Source organism: Cryptotermes secundus, unplaced genomic scaffold (genome assembly GCF_002891405.2).
Source record: "Cryptotermes secundus unplaced genomic scaffold, Csec_1.0 scaffold159, whole genome shotgun sequence".
In the NCBI taxonomy this organism is placed as follows: Eukaryota; Metazoa; Arthropoda; class Insecta; order Blattodea; family Kalotermitidae; genus Cryptotermes; species Cryptotermes secundus.
This window is the reverse complement of record NW_019725416.1, coordinates 2859086-2886838: the sequence shown is the minus strand read 5'-3', so window position 1 is coordinate 2886838 and position 27753 is coordinate 2859086. Positions and strand designations below refer to the sequence as shown.

Sequence of the window (27753 nt, the reverse complement as noted above, 5' to 3'; positions counted from 1 at the left end):
TTTTTTAAAAAATTCCCAAAAATACCCTTGTCAATTTGATTTTAGAATTCCAGTTTAAATTATTTTTTTTTTTAATTTTAAAAACCAGGGATACCTGCTCTGTGTCTACATGTGCTGCAGCAGCTATTTCTTGTTTCCAGCACCGTTCATGTATTGTTCTGTGCAGGCTCCCTGTGTGTGTGTCGCTGCTCATCTTTAATACTTTTGCTGTCTGGCGTGTTGTGTGCTGTGTTTTTATGTTGTTGAGTGTAGGAGAGGAAGGGGTAGTGGGGAGGGGGGATACCGTTAGTCTGTATAGATCTCGTATATTGTTTGAAATATGGGATTGTGTGTTTCTATGTGTGTGTCATTCATGTGTAGGCCCCTCTTACTTACTTTGTATATATGGTACTTCTCTAATGTATTCAAATGTGTACCATTCTTTCCCGTTGTTACAACTTCCATTATGTCTGTTATTGCTCCATATGAATGTTCCATAGTTAGTATGTGATTTGAGTATCCGGAATTGCTATTAGTATTTATAATATCATGTATATGTTCCTTATATCTGGTGTTAAATGTTCGGCCCGTGTAGAGGAAGAGAAGACAAAGAATTACAACCAAATAAATTGTTGCATTCACGACGTCATTTGTATTATTACATACAGAAATACATTTTAATATTGTTCACCCACCTATGCCTTGGTCTTCCCAGAGGTCTCTTTCCTTCTGGATTTCCCACCAAAATCCTATATGCATACTGTCTATACTGTCCCACAGTAGTTCTTGCAGATGCCACTAGCAGCACTAGATGTAGCACTACCTCATGCAAGTGTCATTACAGCCACAGTGATCCACGGTTACAGTAGAGGCTAGTTTAATTTGTGACCATGTTACACTATATTTGAAATCTTTCAACCATCAATCCACTATGTCATCTAAGAAGACCCCACATGTATGAAGTAAAGCAAAAACACAGTTTTGACTTTGAAACAGAAAACGGAAATAGGTAAAAGAGAATATGTGTGAGAATTTTGTGAAAATTGGAGTTTTCTTATACAATCAGCATATTAATATAAATGGACCATCTCATTCCCCATACAAGCTGTATAATGGGGAGTTTACTGTATTTTGTTAATCATTTGATTCTGGTTTAATGTAGGTAATTTGAAGGACTTCTTTACTTAAGGGACCAAATGAATCTTTTATATAGTCTTAATGTACTCTGGCAGACTTACAAGAAACTGAATATACAGCATTTTCTAAGATTATTACCATATGTAAGTACAACTTGAACTGGACCATTTTGCTTGAGGACCCTAATCAACTTCACAATCCCAAACCACACTTTAATAAAAACTGTTGTACAGCATTTCTATTATATGATTATGTCAATTATATCAATGGTTGAATGAACAATTATGTATATATCTCTCAACTGCACTAAGGGTGCATTTACCCACATCATAAATGATCACTGGTACCAACTGTAAATCAAAATCCAATCTTTAAATTTTTTGGAATTAATAATGGGTATAATGTATGTAACATACAGCAAAGCAAAGAAATGATCAAACTCACAGCATTCAATGCATATCCACCATCTGCTCAGAGACCAGCATGTCCTTTCAATCTACAACATATTACAAATTTCCACCATAAATTTTGCTGAAGTAGAACACAGTTTCTGGCATTCGAGACACAGCAAGGAAAAATACTTTGAGATCCAATCAGGATAATGTCAATTTCCATAAACCAGCTGTGTGACTGGTTCTCAGTTATCTCAACCAAGAGAAAAAAGGAGACTGCATATGTCCACAAAATATATTAATTTAGGTTTCAGTTAGGTTAGCTTTGGTTATGTTATTGCTCATTTAAAAACCAGACGGACTGCTGGTAACACCATAGTCGTAGGTGATACATAAATGGTGCTCAGAAGGCAGATAGTGGGAGGACACTATGGACAAACGCTGCACCTATGTTTTTAATCTTCCCTGTTAACTTATACTGAGACTATTGTAAATAAAAATTACAACTATAGAGAATCTATTTATAATGGACAGGAATATTTGATCTAGAGTTGCATACAACATATAAATTTCCCTAATGAAGTAATACATTCTCACACCCAGGGCCTCAACCCCACCACCATAACACCTATCCTCACAAGCTTTTGGTTACAAAATTTTCATTCGAAAATTAACAATATATATCTTAATTTTGCACAATTTACTTTAGCCATTCATTCATTCATGCATGTTTATTCATCCTATAGATCAGATTACACTGATATAGGATATGACACATGATATAAATTCTAAAATTAGCAAAAATACAATAAATTCTTAACCAATAAACTAACCAAATATGTAATAATTGTTTACATCTAGCATGTATCATTATCCAGTATTTAAGAATTTATAATTCATATAGTCTTCAATTGAGTAGTAACACCCATTAATGAGTAAATTCTTCAGTTCCCTTATCAACTGGTTTTTATTTTCAAGTTGTTTTATATTATTAGGTAATTTATTATAAAGGATACAACCAGCAACTGAAGGTTTACTATTATAAAGTTCTAAGTTATGCACCCATTTATGGTAGTCATTGTTGTTTCTTGTATTGTGTGTGTACTTGTTTATTTACTGTGCAGTTACACTTATTATTTACATATAAGTTGGTTTGTTGTATGTACAATGAATATACTGCTAAAATCTTAAGTTGTTTAAAACTCTCTCTGCTCGATTCTAAAGGTTTTAGCCCTGCAGTGTACCATACTGCCCTTTTTTGAAGAATAAAAATTCTTTTAGTAAGTGCCTTAGCACTGTGCCCCCATAATACAATTCCATATGTTAGAAAGAGATAGATCAAACCATAATATAACATTCTTCTACCTTTTAGGTCGAGTATTTTAGCAAGTCTATTTATTATAAATAAGTTGCAGCTAATTCAACTGCAGGTTCTATCGATATAAACATCCCAGCTCAATGTGCTGTCAATTGCTAGCCCCCACAGTTTATACTTTTAACATTCTCTATTTTCATATGCTTGATAAAATTTTATATTTATGGTGCTGCCTACATTCTTTGTCTGAAAAGAGATGCAGTACGTTTTCATTGGGTTTATGAATAAATCATTTATCTCATAGTATTTCTCCAAAACTCCAATATTAATTAAAGTTATATATTGGAGTTCATTTATATCTTGAGCCACATTCAATATTGAAGTGTAGTCTGCATACATTATAGATCTACCTTGAGTTACGTGAGGAAAGTCATTTATATATAAAATAAAAAGTAATAGACCAATGACTCCATCACTATGGAGTAAAAACGAAGAGGCATACCTTACATAAACTTTTCTGCGGTACATTGTGTATGTTATTAGAAGCCATTTATGATGCCATACCACTACTAACCAAACCACTGCTACACCACACTCCACTCTTTAAATTTTGACATTAACATCATAGTTCAAAACAGAGGCATATACTGTAAAGTATGACCGCAAAAGTCTGATTTCAGACATGGCAAAGAGGTACTTAGCAGTTTTCCTAAAATGTCAAAGACTCTTAAAAATATACGTAATTAATGTTTACCAATTACATAAATTTGTAAACTGAGTCCTCAGTCATTTGTTCATAGCATTACAGAACGAGCTTCCGCTTCCTACAAAAATTCTATCACCAAGGCAAAATCACGTGCCACGCGTGGAAGAGTGATTCCGAAGAAAACCATTACAACCAAAAAAGAAAATGAAACATACGATGCCTACAGCTGAGATGAGATCACCATACTCTTCGACGCTCTTCGAAGTGGGTGGAACGGACGGAACCGAATGAATATCGATGAAGTTATCAATTCATCTGAGGCAGACGCCTCCATGAATTTTGTAGAACTGTGAATAAATGAATGAATAAATTTTCCTCTCCGTGGGGGGAACTTTGTCTCTTCAAGCGTGCGCTTAGACAACTCAGACTACATGCCAAATACTGCAAACTGAAAATGACCATTATTGTTATTATTATCGCTCGAGTTGATTCCAACAGTTATTGATAAACGTGTAATGTGGAAAAAGAAACATGTGCCTGTAAAATAAATATCCGTTAGGAAACACGGGAAATATGTCTCATAATGCATGTTGGCTATCTTGTGTACGATTAACGTAGGAATCGATGCAAATGGTTGTGAACGTTGCTAAATTATCTCAGCAGACGAGGCATGTTTGCGCTGCATGTGGTTAGCGTGGTTAGTGATTGCTCTATGTTGAGGTTACAATCGTTATTTCACAATGACAATCATGACAATTGCGGCTGTTTTGAACAGTGACACCAGTTAATTTACGTTAGTAATGTGTAGGCGAACTGGATTTCAAACAGCAGAATAACTAAATAATTTAAATATTTCCTTTCGTAAAAACTTGTCGGCAGTGTAAAGGTTATAAATTTGGAACTGAGCATGAACTGCGAGGAATTGAGACATCTTTCCCCTTTAACGACTAGTACGTTATGCAGTGTTTTACACAAGATGTTCTCTGGCGTTGCCAGAGAAAGTCTTGGGTATAAAACACTGCATAGGAATATTCTTTAACATTCTAGTGAGAGTTTTAACACGAAATGAGCGACTGTGAAACCACTTCTTCAACATTTTTTGTTATAGTTACGCTGAATTGTAGTTTCGTCGTTGAATAATCAAGTGACATCGCAAGAGTACGCCTCGAGGTCTAATTTCACGACATGAACCATCCCATGGAACTTTATATTTGGGGAGGTGACTGGGGCCTACCTTCAGTTGATCTACACTGTCTAGAAATTATGGTAAGGGAAAATCAGAGTGTTCACTGAGGCTGCCATTCCGAGAAAAGACTTCCGTTCATTAAAATGTTTACCTATGTAAATGTGACAGTTCCACAGACGGAACTGCAAGATAGTACATGAGAGTGTAATGCATTTTGAGAGTTGGATTTTTTACAGGAAACTAATCAGCACAGGTCATAGAGAAGATTATATATATATATATATATCAATGACAGGGTGATCAAGAACCTCAGATTTTCTCAGGGGACGATTTTAAGTGGAATGTATAGGAATAACAGTACACATGTGAGATAAAGGCAAGATTGTAGAATATATCACCTTACGTCAAAACAACCCAACTAAAGACATCAAGGGAGAAACAGTTACATCAAGAATAAGTTTAAGATTATTATGGAAGAAATTAGAATGAATGTTGACAGCACTGATTTGATTTTAACATTCTCACATTAGTTTGATTTGTTGTAGTTTTTATGTCAGTGGGTAGCAGGCAAGTCACACTGCATGAGACAGGAAACTATTGTAAAGGTGTTATCAATTCAGTGACATGAACAGAATTATATGGATATGCACCAGTCACAGAGAAGTTAAAAATCATTATACAAAACTACGAAGTGTCAATTTCTAGAGTGCATGCAGCTTTATGGTCTAGACCATCCTTGAATCAATGATTTCAAAAGAATCTCATATTTCCCCCTGTGTATAGTGGTTAGCAATCCTATGAATTTTGAAGGTCCTGGGTTTAAAACTCTACAAGCAGATAGCATTTCAGTCCTCATTAGCATGTGGTATGTAATTAGGGATTTAAATAGAAGGTAAACAAAGATGATGACAGTACAGTATGGCACATTTAGCCTTTCTGGTTCACTGCAATTTTAATTAAACATAATTACATGCACCTCTGAAAGAAAACCATAATTAGGTCAATATTTTGGCAGCTTTACATTTTCTTGTGTTACAGGCATATGCAAAGTTTTCAGGGGTTCCTCTTCAAACTTGTGTGACCAACAACCCATTTTGGACACCAAATGGAAGATTACCAGTTTTCAAACATGGTAAACAAATTTTGAGTAGCTTTCCTGAAATATCAGCCTATCTAAGAAAAAAGGTAATGGATGTTTATTTTCCTCTGTATAATTTCATTTCCATCTCAGTACTCTCCACATTGTATCACTGAGAAGTAGAAGTCAACAGAAGTTATATACAACTTACTTACATTTTTAAAGTCCATAGTTTGCCAGTGCATGATGAAGTTAAAATATAACCATTTAGTTTTATGAGTCTCATTTCCTATGACCACTATACAATATACTCTTAGTTATATATATATATATATAACACATGCTGTGTAGAAAAAAAGCTATCTCTGTAACAGGCTATGTAGGCCCATAGGGTTCTGAGATGTCGACACTTCCACTTTATCAGCTCACAGATGGCAGTGAGGTTGTCAGCCTTCTGTGCCAGCTGCCCTTTACTCCCCAGGAAGATTCCTGGTACTCATTTTTGTTAGAGGCTAAGTCAACCCCAGGGCCATAGTGTGGCTGGAAGGACTAGGTAAATTGAAAAATCCACTGACTTCATTGGGAATTGAACCCGTGACCTTCTGGCTTGTAGCACAGTGCCTCAACCAACAATGCAACCACTTGGCCCGAACATACTGTATGAAATAGATACATATACAGCTATACAGATTTGTTGTCATGACAATGACAGAACAGAGGGAAACAAGTGCAGATAACAAAATACAGCTGATAATCCAGAAAATATGAAGATGAATATAAAATAAATGCTTTCCATCAAGTAATTATCAAAACTATCAACAGAAACAGATTTACACATACTGTATAATTCATTTACTTCTATTTACACATACTATATAATAAATTTTGGATAGCTCACTTGGTATAACGACTGGCTATGGGCTGGAGGACGGAGTTTGAGTTCGAGTCCCAGTGGGGCAAGAAATTTCACTTCTCCGTGTTGTCCAGACCGGCTCTGGGGTCCACCCAACCTCCTATACAATGGGTACCATGGGATCTTTCCTTGGGGGTAAAGTGGCTGGAGCATGAAGTTGACCACTCATCTCCAACTAGTGCCAAGGTCAAGAAAATGTCAAGAAAATACATCCACTCCCCATACACCTCATGCTATATTGCTTAATTAACTAAGCAGAGGGATAACTTTACCTTACTTCTTCCACTACATGTTTTAAGGATGAAGTCATTATCAAGCATAACCCAAATACACAATAGTTGACAAACTACCAGTATCATGAAATATCATGAAGTAAAAAGTTTATAAGAATGGAGCTCCCTTATTAGCTGCACAATGTGAAAAGTTGGAAAGAGTTTGTTAAATCATAAATTACCAAAAAATGTATACAATACAGTTAAGATTATGGAATAATAATAAAGTTTGTTAGCAATGCCTTATGTTATTTTCCTAATAAATATACTTCCCGTCGCAATTTTTTCAGGAAAGGAGACTGCAGATCCAAGAAACACTAGCTTATTTTCCCATGAAGTCCCTGTCAATTGCAGTGCACTTGTTTTGCCATTGAATCAGGCATTATGTACTTGTTTCTTGTTGTATATGACCAACCACCCTTATCAGAACAGATTATTTTAAATTTAATTTGCAGACATGTTTTGACCATCTCTGTGGTCTAGATGTCAGAGTTTCTGGCTACAGATCCAGAGTCCGGGTTCGATTCCCTGCGCTACCAGATTTTCTGAGAAGCAGTGGGTCTGGAACAGGGTCCACTCAGCCTTGAGAAGGTAATTGTGGAGCTACTTGAATTGAAAAGTAGCGGCTCTGGTCTAGAAAACCGAAATTAACATCTGTGGGTATTCGTTGCATTGACCACGCAACACCCTCTATCCGCTAAAGTTGGCACTAACTTCACTGACAAGTGGCAGTCACTCGGTTGGTATGGTTTGCTTGTGGACTAAAGCCATGGATTTTCTTTTGCAGACATGTTTCATCTTGTCAGCCATCTTCAGTGTACTTCTGCAAGTGAAATTAAAAAACATTTGCTCTGTTTTATAGAACAGTTGTAAATAAATACTTGTAAATCTCTCACTTCAGTGACTGTGGCTTAGACACAATGCTGCTGAACTTGACTGTACATTGACCAGCTTTCTTACACTATTCCATAAAGCGGTCATTGAGAACTATCAATAGTTCAAAAAGGACTGAAGTTATGGACACGGTAGGAATGAGAGAAGGGTTTCCTATATGGTGGATGATCTTCCTAAAGCTGTGAAATAGAAAGTATGAAGGGATGCAGTGAGATAGGAGATAAGATCCCAGTGTTCATGCTTGAAACATTTGATCACAGATAATCAGAGCTTACTGTGTCTGTTTAGAAGATCCTCAACCATGTGCCTCCAGTAGGACATGTATTCTATTTACACATCTAAGAGGGATACTTGAGATTGCATGTGATAACCAGTCATGTCATCAAAATTCAGGGCTTACTGCTTTGAAATCAGCAGCTTCATGTGATTTGTAAATGAGAACATTTATAATACTGATTAATTCACTTCCAGAATTTTAATGCCGACTTTGGACTATCTCATAAACAGTGTTCTGAGGTACTTGCATATACTCAGCTTCTCAGAGGACAGTTATATTTTGCACTTCAGTATGTACGGTAAGTTGCTCTGACAGCAATTAGTAGCACTTGACTGTAAATAATTATGACAAGGTTTGGGGTCAACAGTCATTTTACAACACAGATGCAAATAAATAAATTTGTTTCTGTGGTGGTGAAGGGAGAAAGTGGTTTATTCCTCCCATTCTGCCTTGTATATCTAAGTACAGTATAACTTTGTTAATTCAGTTTCAGACCTACGCATTTACTACCAGTATGTAATTCAGTGGGTTTATGAACTTGTCATACACAAAATGATAAGGCCTTTTTCAAGGGAATAGTCCATATTAACAACTAACCCCATTCATCATTACTAATGCTTGAAGAAGGATGCTGTTGGGATCTGTAAAACTGAAGTACTTTCCCATTCACTGGCAGATATGTTGGTCCTTGCATTGACAAATTAATTATACATTCTTTATGGGCAGTGTCTTACCAGCTTAGCTTTTATATTCATTGAAAAGAACATTGGCACACACAATTATCAAGCATTTATCTGTACTTCTACTCCAGTTCAAATATGGTGTAGCTTCTGGAAATTAGGCCTTAAGTTCCATATCTGTTGGTCATTATGTATTCATTTTCAGTTAACAAAGCAGGCCAAGGTGTAATATATTATTAACAGCATTCCAATCTATTTTTTGGATTAATCTGAAAAGGTACTCTCAGAAAGATATACACCCTACCCCACTGCTTGTTTAAGGAGACTCATACCCAAACATCAGCTGCATTTTTTTAAAATAACAGATCAGAACACAACTAAGTAAGATCCTGACATCTGTGCAGAAATGACCTCACACTTTAATTGGTTGGAAGATTTATATGTTTAGTACCAGACTTTTTTTTCTGGGACATCATATCTTGATATTACTATATAGTAAGCGTGTTTGCCAGCACTGCATATAAATGCATATAAAATGTTTCAGGTGGGTAGATACCAAAAATTACATAGAATTGATCCGACCATGGTATGCAAAAGCACTTCCTTTCCCATGCAACTACTATTACCCAGGAAGTTATGAGCGGGAAGCAAAGCACCAACTGCAAGCGTTATATGACCAAGATGATGACCCACAAAGCATTGAAACATTTGTAAGCATAAAATATTTTCATTTAAAGTATTATAATTTGTGTAGGTTTGAACAAATGGAGGATGAATACCTTACAGTGTAAATACCATAAATAGGCCTACTTATTTAAAGTAAGTGTGCGATGTAACACTGGTTTCTGACAAGTTTTGAACACTGCCACAAATCAAACTGCAAATACAAAAAATTTGTCTCTGCTTTTCTCACACACCATGTTCCTTGCAGGGAAAAACATACTGCTTAAAGGCTTGTGTACTCATATAGACATTGAATGAATTATGCTCACTGGAGCCAATAACCTGTTGTAGCTGCACCTACACAACTACCCAGCTCACTGCTTGTTTACAGGGTTATGGTATAGGGTATATAAAATATTAAACATACAGTAGAGACATTAATTTTCAAAATATTCCTATCAAGACTGAACATTGTTTTAGTGAACTAGAAATATAGCAGTGTGATTGCCTGTGGGGCTGAATGAACAGGGTTCAGTTCCCTATAATTTTCTCTTTGCCACTAGACCACCTATGGGACTCACCCAGCCTTCTGTTCAGTGGATACTAGGAGCCTTGAACCTGAAGCTTAACAAAACTTTGTTGCTGATCTAAGGGTTTGACAGTAGAAGCTTTCACATATCAATCAGATTAAATTTAACAGTTCCAGCTATTTACGTGTGTTGTTAGGTGTTAATGAATTGCCAAGTATGTTACTTGTGTGACATGGATTACTGCTGATGTTATTATTAAACAACTATCAGATCAAACTCCTTTATTTTATGTTACAAGAAATACCTTACCTTCCCCAGCACTTCATTCATTACCCAATTAAATATCCTATGATAAAATAGTTCCCATCACCTGCTAAGGTATCCTGTTACTCATTATTTCTGAAGTCACCCACATCCTATACATTCTTGAATATAATTACTTGCTTGGACACCCAACAGGTGAATCCTTAAAGTATTAGTCGTATCCAATCTGAGAACAACTTACAGTGGCCAGTTACAGGATGGTGACGAATATATGTGAAATAATGCAGCAGTGACATTATCCAGCCAACCATTAAAGAGGTAGAGAAGGATGAATCAGTTGCATGACCACTCACCTCCACATAGAGCTGGGATCTAGAATTTATGGGATTGCTACATGCCCTCTATATGCCCCCATAGCATGGCGTTTAGGCCCACAGGGTCCTTCTTACTGTTTGAATAAAATATATTCATCCATGTAAATTCATGAATAATGCAAATTTCTTTAACCTATGGATTCTCAGGCTTTGTGATTATGCAATTCCTGAAACTATTACTTAAATGTACATCTCTGCCAGCCAGTGGAAAGTGCAGTTCTGTAAATTGTTGTGAGTTCCCATCAGGCTGTACAATAAAATATGTTGTTACAACCCCGACATGTTTCAGTTACACAAGACTGTCTTCAGGGAGCATACCATACTAAACACAAACAATACATATGCAAAATAAAAAGTTTAAATACCCATGTCATATATTTCATATAACATATTAAAATGTTATATGAAATTTATTTTTTATATACACAAATTGTAAAGATTCTCTTTAATATGGTACACCCCACATAGATGCTTTTGTGTGAATGGAACATGTAAGGGGTTTTAACAACATGTAATCAGTACAAGGAACTGAAGTAGATATATGTAGATTGTAATTTACATCATATTTTAAAGTCTGCATACTTATGATCTGTCAAATTGAATGCAGATACAATTATATTTAATGTAATTCATATTTCTTAGAACATAATGCTGTTCTAAAATCAGGAATGTCAGGATAGAATGTTAGAGACAAATTGCCTAACAGCATAGAAATTGGTAACTCCAACTGTAAAAGGGAGAAGTTATGAATACTTGGTTATAATGCCTTGTTTTAGACAGACAAATGTACCCATATTACATCATTAAAAGAGAAAAGATTTTCTCTAATAAATGTGAACATACAGGGAAATATACTACTGCTACTGCTACTTGTGTTACTACTACTAGCTTATAGTATAAGCTTACCTTACTGTGACTTACAATTTTAAACAGATCCCTATTCACCTTTCTGTTTTCTGCACCCTTCACCAGATTTTCATGATATTTAATATGAGAGACCCTAATAACAATCATAACAAAATATGAATTTCGGTTACTTCTGCTGAGTAGATCGGTTCTTAATGCTTGGGCTAAATGAACTTTATATTTATCTCATTCTTTACATGTGGATGGAAAAAATGTTCCAGGCAGACATAATAATAAATATTTTATCATGTCCATAATTTTCATATAATTATCAGTTATTTAGAAATTTCATAAAACTAATTTGAACACAAAAGGATCTTCAGATGTCTATCTAAAAAAAATTTAAGCTGAGAATTGCATTTTTTATATTATCAACATGAATTAAGAATGTTTCTCACACTAAAATCATGCATCACTGTAGCTTATTTTAAGCGATGTGTCAAACCAACATTTTAAGAATCTGTATAAATTCAAATCATATTGACAGATAATCCAAACTTTATTATTATTATTATTAAAGTTAAAAATTTTGTGTATGTTTGCATACAGCACATAAAGACATTCATTTTATATTGTAAATAAATATGTTTAAGACATGTTAGTACTGTCAAATATGGAACAGATATGGTAATGATCAGAAAGCCCACTGCTTTTTTCTGGTCTGTAAATCAGAAGAGGCCGAGAACAGAGTTTCATGCTATAACTGCATTTTCACTTATCTACCTCCATTGTATAATGCAACAGAAATGAAACATTCATGGCATTTTGCAATGACAAAGAAACAGAAGCTAAGCATAATTATTTACAACAGTTGTAATGCAGCTATTTAGTTGCAGATACCTACATACCAAAAGCAGACATCACTAACATAAGTAACAACATACTAACAAAGTACTAAAATGAAACACTACACATACTGCAAACATTAATGCGACAAAACTACATGCAGTCCAACCAACAATATTACAAATAAACTTATGGGTTAGTTATGGGTAGCAATATTAGCAGAAACACATTTACAACACCTAGAACATGAATAAATATATCCAATCCTAATATCACAACAAATAACAGCACTTTTGGTACAAAGATGATATTCTTATTATCTACAACCATAACAAAAATAACAAAGCAGAGCTTAAATGAATTCCACAAATTACAACCTTCCATAAAATCCACCACAGAAAAGGAATTACACAGTTCCTTTCACTTCCTAGACCTTACAATACATAGAGAAGATAAAAAATTAAGATTCTCAATATACAGACAACCCACACAAACCCATATCATAATACATCACAATTCTTGTCACTCATATGAACACAAATTATAAATATTAATCACCCACTAAACAGACTACACATACATTCAATGTCTTAAGAAGCAAAAGAAACAGAAATGAACACTACTACTATTTTATTTTATATAACAATCAGTACAACATTCATCATCAAAAAACAAAATACATACATGAACTCCAAACAACAAAAAACAAAATGGGCTACCTTCATATATGACAACAAAGAAGGAAGATCACAGAACTTTTCCAAGACACAAAACACAATAGGAAGCATATTAAGACATATAAATATAACAAAAGCAGCATCTACCAAATGAAATGCCTAAACTGCCCATTAAAATATATAAAACAAGGGTAACATTTAATACTAGATACAAAGAATACAGAGAAGGCATTAGAAACAACAGCAGTAATTCCACATATTCAAACTGCATTATTAATACAGGAGATACATATGGCACAAAAACTGACATCATAGATGTTCAGAAATTTTCATGAATGATACACCATGTCAATGTTGCATTTAAACTCAACGTTTCAGAGATCTCAGTCTCCATCATCAGGGTCTGTAACCAGGAGGATGGCATAGCAATGGCATCACCACTGGCACTTACTGTGACCAATTATTTCATGGAAAATTCTGAACCAAATTTCTGTGTGTATTAACTGGTCAAGCCAACAGTGGCAGAATACAGCACTGAATCAGGCCACCAGATCAGGTTTCAAGAGACCATGGTACTAGCCAAAATGTCTGGCTACACAGACTGACTTGTCAAAGAGACAATAAAAATAAAAATATATCTGAACAATATAAACAAAGAGAAAGGGTTTAAACTTAGCAAAACATGGAATCCTGGCACAAGATTATTAGGACACTTCAGCGCACATATACCAGGACAATCACAAGAAGAACAAAGGGTAGAGCATGCTACAAAGAAGACAAAATTAATTAATATGGCACCAGCTTAAGTGACATGGTGATAGATTAGAGCTGGATGGGTAACTGCATGATTCAACTCCACCCTCTTTCTGCACAGTATGCCAGTATGACCAGGCACTGATTTGATAAATTGTTATATATTGTCATGTGTTATTGATCAGACACAGGATTTGGATTGATAATTGGATTTATTTAACACTTCTAACTCATAAATACAAATAACTATAACAGTCTCGCTGATATATGCTCTATAGGTCACTACAACCACAGCATGTATAAAGTCTTCTGTTTGTTGTTCTCTTTTCACTAGCCATTGCTAGGTAACAGCTGCTAACAGTGTAACTCGAGGCTCGCTGCTAACCACCGATTCTAACTCCTGATTGACCGGCCTGTCCAGCTGGTCCTCGTTATGTAACCTCAGCAGGTACCACATATAAAACACCACATCCTATACTGTGTTAGTGGAAACGTATTTACTGTGCTGCTGCATGGTGATGGCTGCCTGGTTTTTGTTCCTCTATTCCAGCCGTCATGTCACAATATATATCAGAGACGAATGATCATTCACCACATCAAACCTGATAATAGAGATGGAGGAGACCTCTGAAGTGTCGGTTGTTACCTCAACACTGACATAGCTGATCACCTGAGAAGATTTCAGCACATTTATTTGCCGTGAAAGCTTCAAACCCACATGACATCATGGACATTATAAGGAAAGAAAGGAAAACAGCAACATCTACACAGCACTGAGAAATACCATATTTACTTAATCAGAAAAGACGACCTACACATGAATGGTACTTACAACCCTATATTGAAGCTCTAAACCCCTATATAATAGACCCAACTTACTGGAAACAGTTGTAGCCCACACACACCAACCACCAGCAACACATGTAAGTACTTTCACATACACCACAACATACACACATCCACACTTCTGAACACATACTGATATCACACAAGAACACTGCACCCAGAAATGGGAACTTCTATTTATGACTGCCACTAATGAAGAATACATGAAATTACATTTTATACTGTAATATACTTGAAAATGGCTGTATATGGCCGAAACATGTCATAAATACATGATCTGGGTGGTATGAACAACATTCTGCAACTAAATAGATGTGTTACAAACTATTTTATATGAATGTATGTGTGCACGCATATTAATTAAGTTTCCAAACATCACAGTTAGAATAATTAGAAAATATTACATCACAAAGTGCATAATAAGTTATAAAATAAAACTGCATATGAATTATTACAGGTGTATGGTGAAGCTGAAAAATGCCTAACTGCTCTCTCAACACGGCTTGGAGATCAAGAATTCTTTTTTGGTGTTCACCCTACATCCTTAGATGCGACTGTTTATGCATACCTTGCACCTCTTCTTAAGGTGCCTTTCCCTTCACCAGCACTGCAGAATTACCTCAAGGCATGCCCAAATCTAGCCAGATTTGTGGTTCGCATTACACAAAGATACTTTCCTTATGCAATACAAGGTATGTAATATTTACCAAAAAAATGAACTCTTTACTACACATAACTCATACTTCTAATGTGAGAAGTGGGGTGGTTGTTTAGCTTTCTTAAATTTAGGCCCTGAAGTAAAACCACCTCATTATGGAATGCATAATAAGGAAGAAACCTGTAGATCCCAACAAAACAGTGCTTATGTACATAGGCTTTGTTCTTGAGTATTTTTAAAGGCCCTTGCAAAGTTCAAATATTTGTTTCTTATGAATTTAATTATATAGATGCTTTATTTTAACTGATTATATAAAAATCCAGGTCTTTCATTAGTGTAGAATTATGTACCATCAAACTAATTTGATCACTGTGTCCAACCTGTTAAATGCAAAATAATTATTTTCTGCTCTGTATCTGCATAGAACAATTTATGTCGAGAATGAACTGGAATCTTTGACATGAAGAGTTGGTGTTTGTACAAACAAGTTTATTTGTTACAGATTTATTTTTAGAAGGGTTGTATTAATAAAACTATTTCATTGACAGAATTTGATGCAAAAAAGTCTGCAGGAAGTGGTGCTCGAGGAGAAACACCAGAATCAGTATCAGATTTTCCTAATCGTAGAAGACATCAAGTATTAGCTGGTTTATTTGCGGCTGCAGCTATGACAGGCTATGCACTGTCCATTGGATTAGTCCAGGTAGACTGATCTGTTTAATTAAAACTGTGTTACACTCTTCAAAATACTTTTTCTTCTGTTATTATCCAGTGATCCTTTATTACATTAGGTGTTTAATTTTGTTATCTTCAAGAGTCCCATTTTACAATCAACCACATTTAATATCTTTGTGACAACTTAAAATGTTCGCCACTAGCAACACAATTGGTTGGTTGGCTTTCTGCTGCCGCTAGATATGATTTATTTAACCATTCTGTTCTCTGTCCATATGGGCAAGGATATAGAATTCTGAGGGGTGGGCACCCATAGGCCAAATTCTCTTACCCTCAGTGTAGGATGATCATGAGAATGATAGCAGAGGGGAACTGCAGCTTAATGTCGGCTTCAAACCTGGGGGGGGGGGCATCCTTCATTTTATCTTTAGTACAGTTGATTTCAGTCTTTCAGCATAAATATCTGCACAGATCTGGCTGGCGAATGAACCCAGAATTGTCTGAATGAGAGTCAAGTGTTTACCCCAATATCACCAGATATCCTAAACATAAAATTTAGTATGTGTGATTTTTGGTCTGGCAGTACTGATTGCTGATGGAAGTTTTGTCACAAGAATGACATGGACACTGGACTCATCTCACTTTCTTATGGAGGTGGAATGCGTGAACACAAAAGTATGTTCACTAAACGTTATGTATGCAGTTGCTCTTACTGACTTTTCAAGAAACCTTGTTAACATCACAGTTCTGTTAGCATTTTCATAACAGTGACCTGCATGTGGAAGATATGAAATATATGGAACATTACAAAGTCATATACCTTTGGTAACTGCAACAGTGCATAAAATTTGCTCATTAGAGCAATGTGTGTTATTGCAGCTAAAGTGAACAGTATAAACAAACAAAACAATACAAATAAACCCATATACATGCACAAAGAATTATTACTGGAATGCAGAGAAGCTAACTCAGGATATGTTGTTTGTTTTAGCAATATGAATCTTAAAGTTTATCAGCTGATGGGTAAAAAGTAAAGTAAAGCTATCCCTGTAACAGCCCGTGAAGGCCCATAGGGTTGTGAGACGTTGAGGGTCCCACATTATCTAGAAAATCGGCTCAAAGGTGGCGTTAAGGTTGTCAGCCTTATGCGCTGGCCGCACTTTACTCCCCAGGAAAATTATTTACTTAATTCCTGGTACTCATTTCTGTTAGAGGCTGAGTCAACCCCAGCAAAATGTTGATACCTATCCACTAAACCATATGGCATCACATCCCTGAAGTCAGTCGTAATCTTTGTAGTTGTTGCTATGAGAACCTAAAACCTTGTAAGTTCTGACTGACTATATGAATTTGTTTTTTAAACAGTCTACCAAACTTTTTACTTTTTAGTACTAGTACTTATGTACACCACACCAGTGCTTTGAATGACCCGTACAACCGATTCCATTTTTTCCTGTACCATCCTTATTACAACTTACTTTCACAAGACACTTGTATAACTGCACAAAAACTTTGTGTGGATGTGAATCCATGTGCCACATAAAGTCATTAATTTTTATATTGTAAATAATCATGTTTAGACACAACAGTAGTAGTTAGTTTGTAGACCATTAAATTGTACTGTATAATATGAAACAGGTGTGGTGACGGTTCTTAGAAAACCCACTGCTTTTTTTCTGGTCTGTAAATCAGAAAAGTGGCTATTAACAGTAAGAAAATAACTGCTCCAAAACATGATAAATATCACAACATTTTCAGAATAGAATTTTGTGATCTGATATATTTATTCTCTTCCAGGTATCGATAAAGGATGAGGTCAGTGAAAACTTGGCTAACCACGAAGATTTAATCCAGGCTGCAGAGAATACTGAAGACTAAAAGTAAAAGTAAATCCTTGTAGCTGAACTTGTTGTATGCACAAATATTGTTTTCATTTGAAATTATAATATGGGAAACAGTATTGAATGAACATTTTCTTTTTTTATCCTTTTTTTCACCCATTTTTTCTTTGACTAAAATCCTGGTAATGCCACTAACATAAATAATTGCCAAAGAATCCTATCCTGTGCAATGTTAATCCAACTTATATATTCACAATCTTTTTCCATAAAGCTTTTAATATTACATCTCCTTCAGCACATCTGCTTTCCAAGAAGTTCCCACACCACGGCAACAGACTATCAAATTTTATGATAAAGAGGATGCTACAATTACAGTACAGTTCTAAAAACAATTTTGATGCCATGAAGTTAATTCCTTCACCATGCTGCATGGGCACATCTTTATACATTCTAAGCTTTAGAGCACAAAGATACAGAATACATGAATATTTCAACGAACATACACATCCACTAAATCTATCAGGTGAAATGTCCGTGGGGAACCATATATGGTTGACATTGAGGATGACACTTAAGACACTTTAATGAGGAACTTTTCTTTACTGTTATAATGGTACTTTACATATATTACAGTCTATTTCTTAGATTTACTATGTCCACATTGTTATTGTGTTGACATAATATATTTAACTGGGAAAAAAACAATAATTATGTACATTAATTGCAGATTTTGCTGATAAATTTTCGAACTGTATACACACTCATACAGTGATTCATAAACTTAATATACAAATGAGATTTCACTGTATGTACTAGTGTAGCATTCCTATGATATATCAAAAATGTTGTTCACAACTTGAGTTTTCACATGTAATTCAGATTTCTGAGGAAAATAGACTACTTGTAAGTTTAAACTTTGTTGGCTGATGATGCATACATGGCATGAAAATGATTACTTTTCTCTAAAACTCAACATATTCTTAAGCAGATGGTGATAGAAGAAAAGCAATTTTCTACCTTAGAAATACAAATGACAAGCTGACACCCCAATTCTTATTTTGACCCTTTCATGTCCTCTGTCCGGTTCAGCCCAACGCCTGTGAAAATTGTCTGGATGCAATGTCACATTGAACCCAGTGTCTCAGTAATCTTACAATTGCAAGAAATTAAGAGTGGCCTTGCTTGTCTGTCATGTGTTCAAACATATAACTGTAAAGGTGTTTTCTTTTCTCTGAGGCATGGCCTAGCCTAGCAAAATGTTCAGAAAATCATGCTGTAGGCCAACATCAGACTCAGCCCAACAGTTCTGAAATTCAAGCAAAATAATGTGGACCCACTGGTATGTCATTTGTTAAAATTACAGACCTCAAATGGTTAAATCACTTTACCAGGTGTTTTCCACTGACTGACATTTGTGTATTATCAGACTGGAAAGCACAATGATATTTTGATAATGACCCAAGAACTAATCATGTTACAGAACTGATTTGATGAATATATACATACATTATAATGAAGAGGTACTGGCAGTTCACAAATTCCTCATGCGTGTGTGACGTCTTGTGACACCTTGCATTGCTTGCTCGACATCTTTGAAAAAACTGCTTGAATTGTGAATGGTTGTTCCACCCAGAACAATCCTAACGCCAAAATTGTTTTTATTCAACTGATGAACAGCAAGTGATTCTTCGTATGTGGCTCCACCAATCATGAACACAATGACATCTTGTGGCCTGTAATCATAACTTTTAACAGTAAGATCTCTCAAACTGATTTTAATATACAAACAGATGTTACCATAAGGAGTATGAGAAATGAGTCAATATACCACTGTTATCTTGGATGCTATTTTTTCTTTTTTCCTTGGCACTACAGCCCCAGTGGGCCTAGGCCTACCTCCATGAACTCCGTTCACTTCGGTTTTTCTAGATCTTACACATATGGTAGGACTCCTTGGGCGAGTGATCAGCTCGTCGCAAGGCCTCTACCTGTAGACAAACACAGAAAAACGCACACAAACATCCATGCCCTGAGTGGGATTCAAACCCACGATCTCGGCTTCCGAGCGAGTGAAGACAGTGCATGCCTTAGACCGCTCGGCTACCGTGACCGGCATCTTGGATGCTATACACTGTGTGAAACCATGAATGTCACCATTAGCCTCGTATACCACTGTGCCACCCAAATGTTGCAGTAGTTAGCAATTCAAATCACTGCTACTAATTTCAAATTAAAACCAATAAATAAATATATCAGTCTAACAACAGCCATGCAGCTGAAGACAGGGATAGACCCCCAACCTCAAAATGCATGAACAAAAAAGACAAAGAAAAAAGGAGAAGGCAGAGTTCCTCCATTTAATTAAGCACCGTGCCATGAAGCCATATGTGGGAGTGGAGGTACAACTCCATTACTCCTGACCTTGGCTTCAGCTTCAGCTTCAGCTTCACACCCCCTTGCTTTCCCCCAGAAAACAAGCTCCCATTGCCCACGGTATAAGAGGGTGAGTGGGCCTCAAAGCCAGACTGGACATTGTGGAGAAGAGAGAAATTTCTTAGCCCTGCTGGGACTCGAACCCTGATTCCTTGGCCATCCAGCACATAGCCTGTCACTATAATAACTGAGCTAGACTGGCTCCTTAATTTACATCAGATGATGCACAATACCTACCATAATTGTAGAGTAATAAAAATAATATTAATAATAAAAGTCATGCTTCTTATATGTTATTCCCTTAGTGCAGATTACTGTACATCGGGGTTAAATGGGGCTGATAACAAGTTCACTCCTGCAAGTGCCACAGACAAGGCCATGAGTATACTAACTGATATCTGGGATATTTATGATGGTTTGCTTACTGAGCACCAAATGGCAGGATGACTGTGAATGATGAATTGAAAAAAATACAAATGTAAACGGTTACGGCCTGTTTTATGTCCCAGCATTAGCGTGGAGGGAATGAGGAAAATACTCCAGTCATGAAGCCCAGTCTCCAGACCAAAATCTGAATCCATGAGTCCACAAACATGAAAAAGGAACACTAAGCACTCTTCCATGATGTCTGATGTAAACATGTGGAGATCTTCACCCTCTCCTACAGTTATATCACCACATTACATACCTCCTCATTAGCTGACCATTTCCAAGATAAGGGAAAGAACTTTCCTTCAGCTTTCCTTTGATTAATTCTTCTAAGGTGTCTTTGATGAGAGGGCTATGTTGTGTATACACATTCTCCACACCTGACAAGCCCTGTCAAAATTCACTCACATGTTATATGTACATCTGAGACAAGAAAGAAAGTGCATTTACACAATTAAAATAATGAAAACATAGCTTGTTCACATGGTGACCCCTTCAGTGGTTAACGAACAGAATATTTCTCATTATGGTGTGAAGAAAAAGTGTCAAGACACATCACACGTCTGAGGTAAGTGATGGCACACTATCATGACACTGATCCTTGGCTGGAGTTTCACCCTTGTCTGAAGTAAAGAAGATCAGTTAAGCTACCATAAGGGATACAATTTGCCTATATGCCAGATTATATTTTAGACTAATCAAAAATTTGATTTTAATGAACTGTCATATAATGGGTACTATTCCGGAGACTGGAAGAATGTTATAAAAACTATTTCCAGAGTGATTAAAATAAAGGGAAACAGCGCCCTAAGATTTCTTACATGTTGGATTTGAGGTAGTTCAAGTTAGATTTCTTCTGCTGTTCTGACAAGCATCAGCCCTGAACAAGGAACCACAGAAAGGCATTAATTCTGAACACACTGTCATACAGTGACTCAAAAACAAGGAGGCAAGAACTGTTGGCGAATACTGAATGAAAGAGAAGCAGCATTGAAATTATGATAATTTCAGAGTATTAATATGTAAAGGTCAGTCTCCATATCAAACTATATCTACAAACAACCACAACTTATTTTCAACTTAAAATGAAAGCAAATGATGACAGATGATGCAAATTCTTAAAAAGGCTACTTCACTGAACTTCTACAAGAAACAGAAATTATATATAGTACCTAGATGTGACAAGTGACTGCCTTTGTTAGCTGCAAAAACAGTACCGTATTTACGCATGTATAGGTCGCGTGCGTGTATAGGCTGCAGCACAATTTTCAGACAGAAATTATAGAAAAAATAATGTTCTTGGAATATTATTTCAGGAGTAGAAATTATTCCAAAATTTGGCAATGTAGTCGCGGAGAAACGTTCCATCTGCTCTATGCTGCTGCCCCGGTTTCCTTGATCTTTGAACACCCTGTATTACTAATTATGAATATAATTTTTTTTAAATGAAGTGTGATTTTGAATATTTCGAATATAAGCCGCACCCCAGTTTTCCTCTTGAATTTTTGGCAAAAAATGTGCAGCCTATACATGCGTAAATACGGTAATTTAAATTTTAACTGTATTACTTCTTCAGACTATAAAAACATCAGGTACAGAGGAAAAGTTCCCAAATAGCAATGTATGTTCTAATGGACAGGTCTTACAGGCGGCTCTCCATAGATATTCTATTTCTGAATTTGACATTTGACCAGTGTACTCCATATTGCTCTGATCTAATGTTTCTTTTTGAACATTACTTCTGTAGGTACTCTATCCACATGATGTGCAACTAGTGACCTAACAATCGACAAAGGTATTTTACCTAACCCGATTATTTTCTAAAATATTACTTCTGTAATAGATGATCTTCAAAATTTACTTTTCCTTAATAATTATTTGAGTTCTTGCCATCATGAACATAGTGACTTTATATAAAGTTTTATTTTTATTTACACAAAGATAAGCATATTACATACTATTTTCTAGCAAAAGGTAGAGACATTATTCTTATGTTTGAAAATATTGTTAAAATTATGGTGAAGTGACAACATGGAAAATAAGAAAAGAAAAAAAAGTTATTGTACTTAGAACGCTATAAATATGATTAGATTAGAAGAAAAGCAATCAAATTTCAATTAAGGAAATTTGTTATATTTCACCAAACTATGTATTTCTGGCTTCCAATTCACATAGTTGATCTGAAGATGATAGCTGAATGTAAAGTTATACATCCATGCTCCACACTATCAAACCCACAGTAACATAAAATAATAACAAAGCTTGCTCTTCCGCAATTCAACTGAATAATGCGCTATACATTCACTAGAAGATAAATAAATGTTTTAAAAGTAACAAAAATACAACAGTGGAAGTTGAAAGATTTGTTGTAATAAAATAAACACACAGTTTCCACAAGTATGCTCACCTTAAAAAATGTTTTTGTGAGCTTCACAGCATCCTGAGTACCAAATAAATCACTTTGTCTTGCATGTGTACCACCATATTCCATTACACTGTAGATCAACTAAAAAGAAATTATTATGGAAACTGAAATTAAAATTGTGGTTCATTAGATGCACATGTGTCCAACATTGATCTGACAAGCTCTTCATATAGAAAATGACTTTGTTTTCCAGGAATCAGGATAGCATAGTCGGTATAGTGACTGGATACAGGCTGAACAGCCTCTCCATGTTATCCAGACTGATTATGGGGTTCACCCAGCCTCTTATCCAATGGGTACCAGGGGCTTTCTCCAGGGGGTAAAGCAGCTGGCATGTGAAGCTGACCACTCACCTCCAGCTAAGTGAAGAGGTCAAGAAAACGTGGATCTATACAGCCACTCCCCCATATGTACATGCTCATGGCGTACTGATTAATTACTTAAGCTCAGGGAAAATTTACCTTTTATGACTTGTTTTCCTCTCTCAGTCTGAAGGGATAAACAAATAAGAAATTGTCTTTCCTTTTCATGATTACAAATAGTTTTGTGTACTTTTAATCTATTCAAGTTTGACTGGGTGAAACAATGAGAAAAAGAAATTAATCTAATAATCCTGTCAGAGAAAACTGTATGTCAATTCAGAACACAATTGAGAGATATGAGGATAGAAACTGCAGTATCATGGAGAATATGATAATATTACTCACTTTTGTCAAATGTTCTGGCACACCTCTTTGTTTCAGTGCATCCACCAAACCAACAATGTCATTGTTTGTGTGTTTTTCATAATGCAGAGCATACAGCATAACAAGCCTTGCCGCGTCGATATCCCTTACTTTACTGTTTCCTATCAACTTCCGGATCCTCTGTAATCCAAATAATGTTACAATATTTATGTTTTCCCAATCTTGAAAATAATTTGGTACAACACAGTTTATAGGAGTCAAGATACCTCCATCAGTATAGCAACAGGCTAAGGGCTGGCACTGAAAAGACTTTTCTCTTCTCCACAGCATCCAGACTGGCTCTGGGGCCCACCCAGACTCCTATCCAATGGGTACTGGGGCTCTCTCCCTAGGGGTAAAGTGGTAGGGGCATGATGCTGAACACTTACTTCCATCTAGTGCTGAGGTCAAGAACTGTGGAGCTAACACCTCCACTCATCAACATGTTTTGATGGCATGGTACTTATAATTAAGCACAGGGACAATGCTACCTCTTTTTTTTACAAAATATACTATATAAATTATTTCAACACTGACATCAAACAAATATGAAGTGAGGTGGGAGAAGAAGAATGGCAACCATCTGACACAAATAAAGTTCCATATTGTCACAATTTAGGGGTGACTATACATGCGGTTTGGATTGGTGAATGGTTTTACTGACCACCTATACACATGACTCAGAAGTACAAGTAATTACAGCACTATTGCTGATTTCAACACTTTACAAATCACTAGCACATGCTAAGTCTTCTCAGTCTTCACGAATCATATCCTGGCAACGGATTTTAATGCAGTAATTAAAACAGTCTCACTGTAATTACAGCACACATAAAGTCTTCTTATCACAGCCAAAATTTCAACTCTCAACTGAATTGGTTGCCTCAAATAGTAAACACTGTTTCCATCAATAACTCTACTGTTGTAGAGGCATGTTTACCATTCCACTGCTTAGAAACAAGTTGCAGAACCCTGGTGTTCTATTGTTGCATGCATGTATGTTGTGGGCGGTACCTAGCAATGGCCATTGTTTACAGAGTCATCACTGAGCAATGGGTCTGTTTACCATATTAGTGGGGGTGACACTTGCTACTCTGGACACTACTGGCCTATTGTACCAGCCCCACATGATACACGACAGTGATTGTGGAGCAATTGGTGGAAAGAAGATTGACAGGGGAAACTGAAGTACTCAGAGAAAACCTTCCCCAGCACCACTTTGTCCACCACAAATCCCACATGACCAGACCTGGGATCTACACACACAGACCAATTAACAACACAACTGCTCTGACAGCTTGGAAGAGCCTACAGCCCAAGGTGCATACATAACAAAACTGATAATAACACTAACTGCAACTAAATGAACTGCACAAATCACACGCATAATGCCCATGCTGCAGAACTAAATGCAAACAAGAGATACTCAAACACATATCTTTTAAAAGCATGGATGACTGCAAGGAAAATATTGGGATGTTAATTAATTTTAATTAAGGCCGATATATTTTAATTAGGAAACATCACCTTCACATGTGATACATAATTTTGACATACAGTGCAACAATTTTAGCAAGACAGAAGACACCTGATGATGGCCGTATACAGTCAAAACATATGGTGAGGAAGAAGGGTGACTAGAGAATAAGTGGCATTTGATACGGAAACATATGTGAAATAAATGGGATATTGTCATGTGTTAGTGACTAGATATAGGGTCTCGAGTGGTAACTGGATTTGTATTTTTATAACTCATAACCACAAATTATTGTAACAGTCTTGCTAATTCACATATGCTACAAATCGCTACAACACACAGTAAGTCTTCACAAGCAGTTGCTTGGCAAAAGATCCCAACAACATCCTCTTCTGCTCATGTCGTTGCCAGCCTTCTACCATCTCACAACTAACTCAATGACCTAACTGTTGGCTCTCAGCTAACTGCTAACAGTTGGTTGGTTTACATGTTTATCGAGCTGTTATTAAGCAATGGGTGTATCAGTCATCCAGTCAGCACATCAAAATATTTAAGTTTGTGGATGAACATGAAATATTCATCATGATGATATTACCTGCAACTGCTGAGAATGTTCATTCTGACATGCAAGTTCCTGTTCCAGTTCAGACACTTCTAAGAGATGATGACGAGTCACAAGAGAAGACAATTCGCCCACAACTGTAACATGCTTGGACACTGTTCCAGACATTTTCTGAAATGCAACATGTTTGTACTTTTAAAGTAAAAAAGTAAAGCTATCCCTGTAAGAGAGCATGAAGGCCCGTAGAGCTGTGAGACGTTGAGGGTCTCACATTTTCTAGACAATCGGCTCAAAGATGGCTGTAAGGTTGTCAGCCTTATGCGCTGGCCGCACTTTACTCACTTCTGTTAGAGGCTGAGTGAACCCCAGGGCCAAAGTGTGGCTGGAAGGATCAGGTCAACTGAAAAAATCCAATGACCTCATCAGGACTTGAACCCGCGACCTTCTGGCTTGCAGCATAGCCCCTCAACCAACTACGCTACCGCAAAAATAAAATCCAATGGAATCTAGAACTGTGATAACAATTTCAGTCAAGTTTTTCTTGTACATAAAAATCCAATTACTCAAGTATAAACATATTTTTATACATTAGAATATATTTACAATTGTGATACTATTCTGTTATTGAGAAAATTACTGAGAAATTATAATACAACTTATAAGTTATACATATTTGTATGAATATCACATTCACAATTATCTAATTTGTTATAAAACTTCATGATTTACACATGTCGCATAGCACAGAGAGGTTCAGCAAACAATTAAGGCATTCTGATCCAACAAATATTTAGCCAGTTGGCTGTCACCTTGCGTTGACATGAAGTCTGCCTTGATAAGCATGCGCAGCTCATTTCCATCAGTCACTGCATATATGTTCATGTGACAATTTAGTTGCAAGCATTCACTCTGAAATTGAACTTATTCATGATACAAAAATTATTATGATTATGAAATTGCATGGCTTATCCTTTCACTGTATGACTTTTCCTTAGACAACAAATATATATATATATACAAACCTTAAAATGAGGGTAAGTTTCTACAAATGTTTTCATATCTGCTATGCTTTCCACTTTTTGGTGATTCTTGGCTTTCTTCTGGAACTTCTCCATTAATTCCTTTATGGTTTGCCCAATTTCACCAAAATTTGAGTATAAATTCTGAAAACAAATACAATGATTATAACACTAAATAATCAAACATTTCCAACCGATCTTACTCTTTAACTTACTCTTACAATGTCTGCTATACTTCAATAGTCTTATCAATTTAGATAAATCATCAGTATTTCAGTTCATAACATACTGCCACATGTATGGAGTTGCTTCTTTTGCAGTCATGACCCAGCAATGGGTCTACATGCTACAATATCACCTAATTATTAGATCATTACAGCATTAATGATTATGACTGTAAACTTACATCTGCGTAGAATTCATCATGTTCAGCAGATAAAACAACTTCCTTCAGATCTTTCGAAATTCCTGGTACTTCAGAAAGACTGACACGATTATTAGTGATGGTAAGGAGCTCATGAACCATGGCCTGGTACGTCCACTGTATATAAGCAAAGTTACAATGTAATACAATCAGTGTTAAATCCTCTTTCAAGTGAATGTAAAGTTAAAACAAAACAATAATGCAAAATTAACAATTACCTGATTGAGAAGAGGTGTTACAGGATCGTCTCGACGATCCAAAATAAGTAGCAAGGGTGAAACTTCAGGCTGCCGAAATTCAAACAGAGTAGCCTCTTTGGATAATACCTCCTAAAACAATCATATAATTTTAACATTTATAATGTTTATCATCATAATTCATGAGGCTGCATATAAAATAATTTACTAAAAAGTGTAATTTTCACAGAGGTCCTGTGTAACATTTCATAAAAATCTCT

The 27753-nt window shown here is 36.0% G+C and overlaps 3 protein-coding genes across 10 annotated transcripts in view; 1 reads left to right on the top strand and 2 right to left on the bottom strand.

Annotated features, from left to right (window-relative positions):
• The window catches only part of LOC111863331 (tRNA wybutosine-synthesizing protein 3 homolog), a 13806-nt gene extending 9941 nt beyond the window's left edge, over positions 1-3865 (bottom strand). The window contains exon 1 of one of the 5 annotated variants that reach the window (XM_023849574.2): positions 3754-3865. Coding sequence is in view for 1 of the 5 variants with exons in the window: in XM_023849570.1 (XP_023705338.1) it covers positions 3326-3373 (48 nt within the window). In the remaining 4 variants the exon portion in view is untranslated. The other 4 variants (XM_023849571.1, XM_023849572.2, XM_023849573.2 and 1 more) reach the window with 4 other exon arrangements.
• An 81-nt stretch (positions 3866-3946) lies between these two features.
• On the top strand, positions 3947-17921 carry LOC111863329 (metaxin-1). 4 transcript variants are annotated; one of them, XM_023849562.2, is made up of 8 exons: positions 3947-4041; positions 4638-4795; positions 5754-5900; positions 8344-8447; positions 9374-9539; positions 15086-15320; positions 15835-15989; positions 17759-17921. In XM_023849562.2, the coding sequence occupies exons 2-8, from the start codon at positions 4715-4717 to the stop codon at positions 17837-17839; spliced, it is 969 nt and encodes a 322-aa protein (XP_023705330.1). In that variant the 5' UTR covers positions 3947-4041; positions 4638-4714; the 3' UTR covers positions 17840-17921. The 4 variants fall into 4 exon arrangements, with proteins under 4 accessions (XP_023705330.1, XP_023705329.1, XP_023705327.1 ...); XM_023849561.2 differs by lacking the exon at positions 3947-4041 and adding an exon at positions 4084-4226; XM_023849559.2 differs by lacking the exon at positions 3947-4041 and adding an exon at positions 4084-4322.
• Positions 17922-18367: 446 nt separating this feature from the next.
• LOC111863326 (vacuolar protein sorting-associated protein 45) overlaps positions 18368-27753 on the bottom strand; it is a gene marked incomplete at its 5' end in the record, with an annotated part of 19755 nt that continues 10369 nt past the window's right edge. Inside the window, 8 exon segments of the mRNA XM_033751016.1 lie at positions 18368-19535; positions 20924-21054; positions 23072-23170; positions 23797-23955; positions 25887-26024; positions 26876-27016; positions 27279-27413; positions 27515-27625. Coding sequence (XP_033606907.1) covers positions 19334-19535; positions 20924-21054; positions 23072-23170; positions 23797-23955; positions 25887-26024; positions 26876-27016; positions 27279-27413; positions 27515-27625 — 1116 coding nt within the window. The 3' untranslated portion in view covers positions 18368-19333.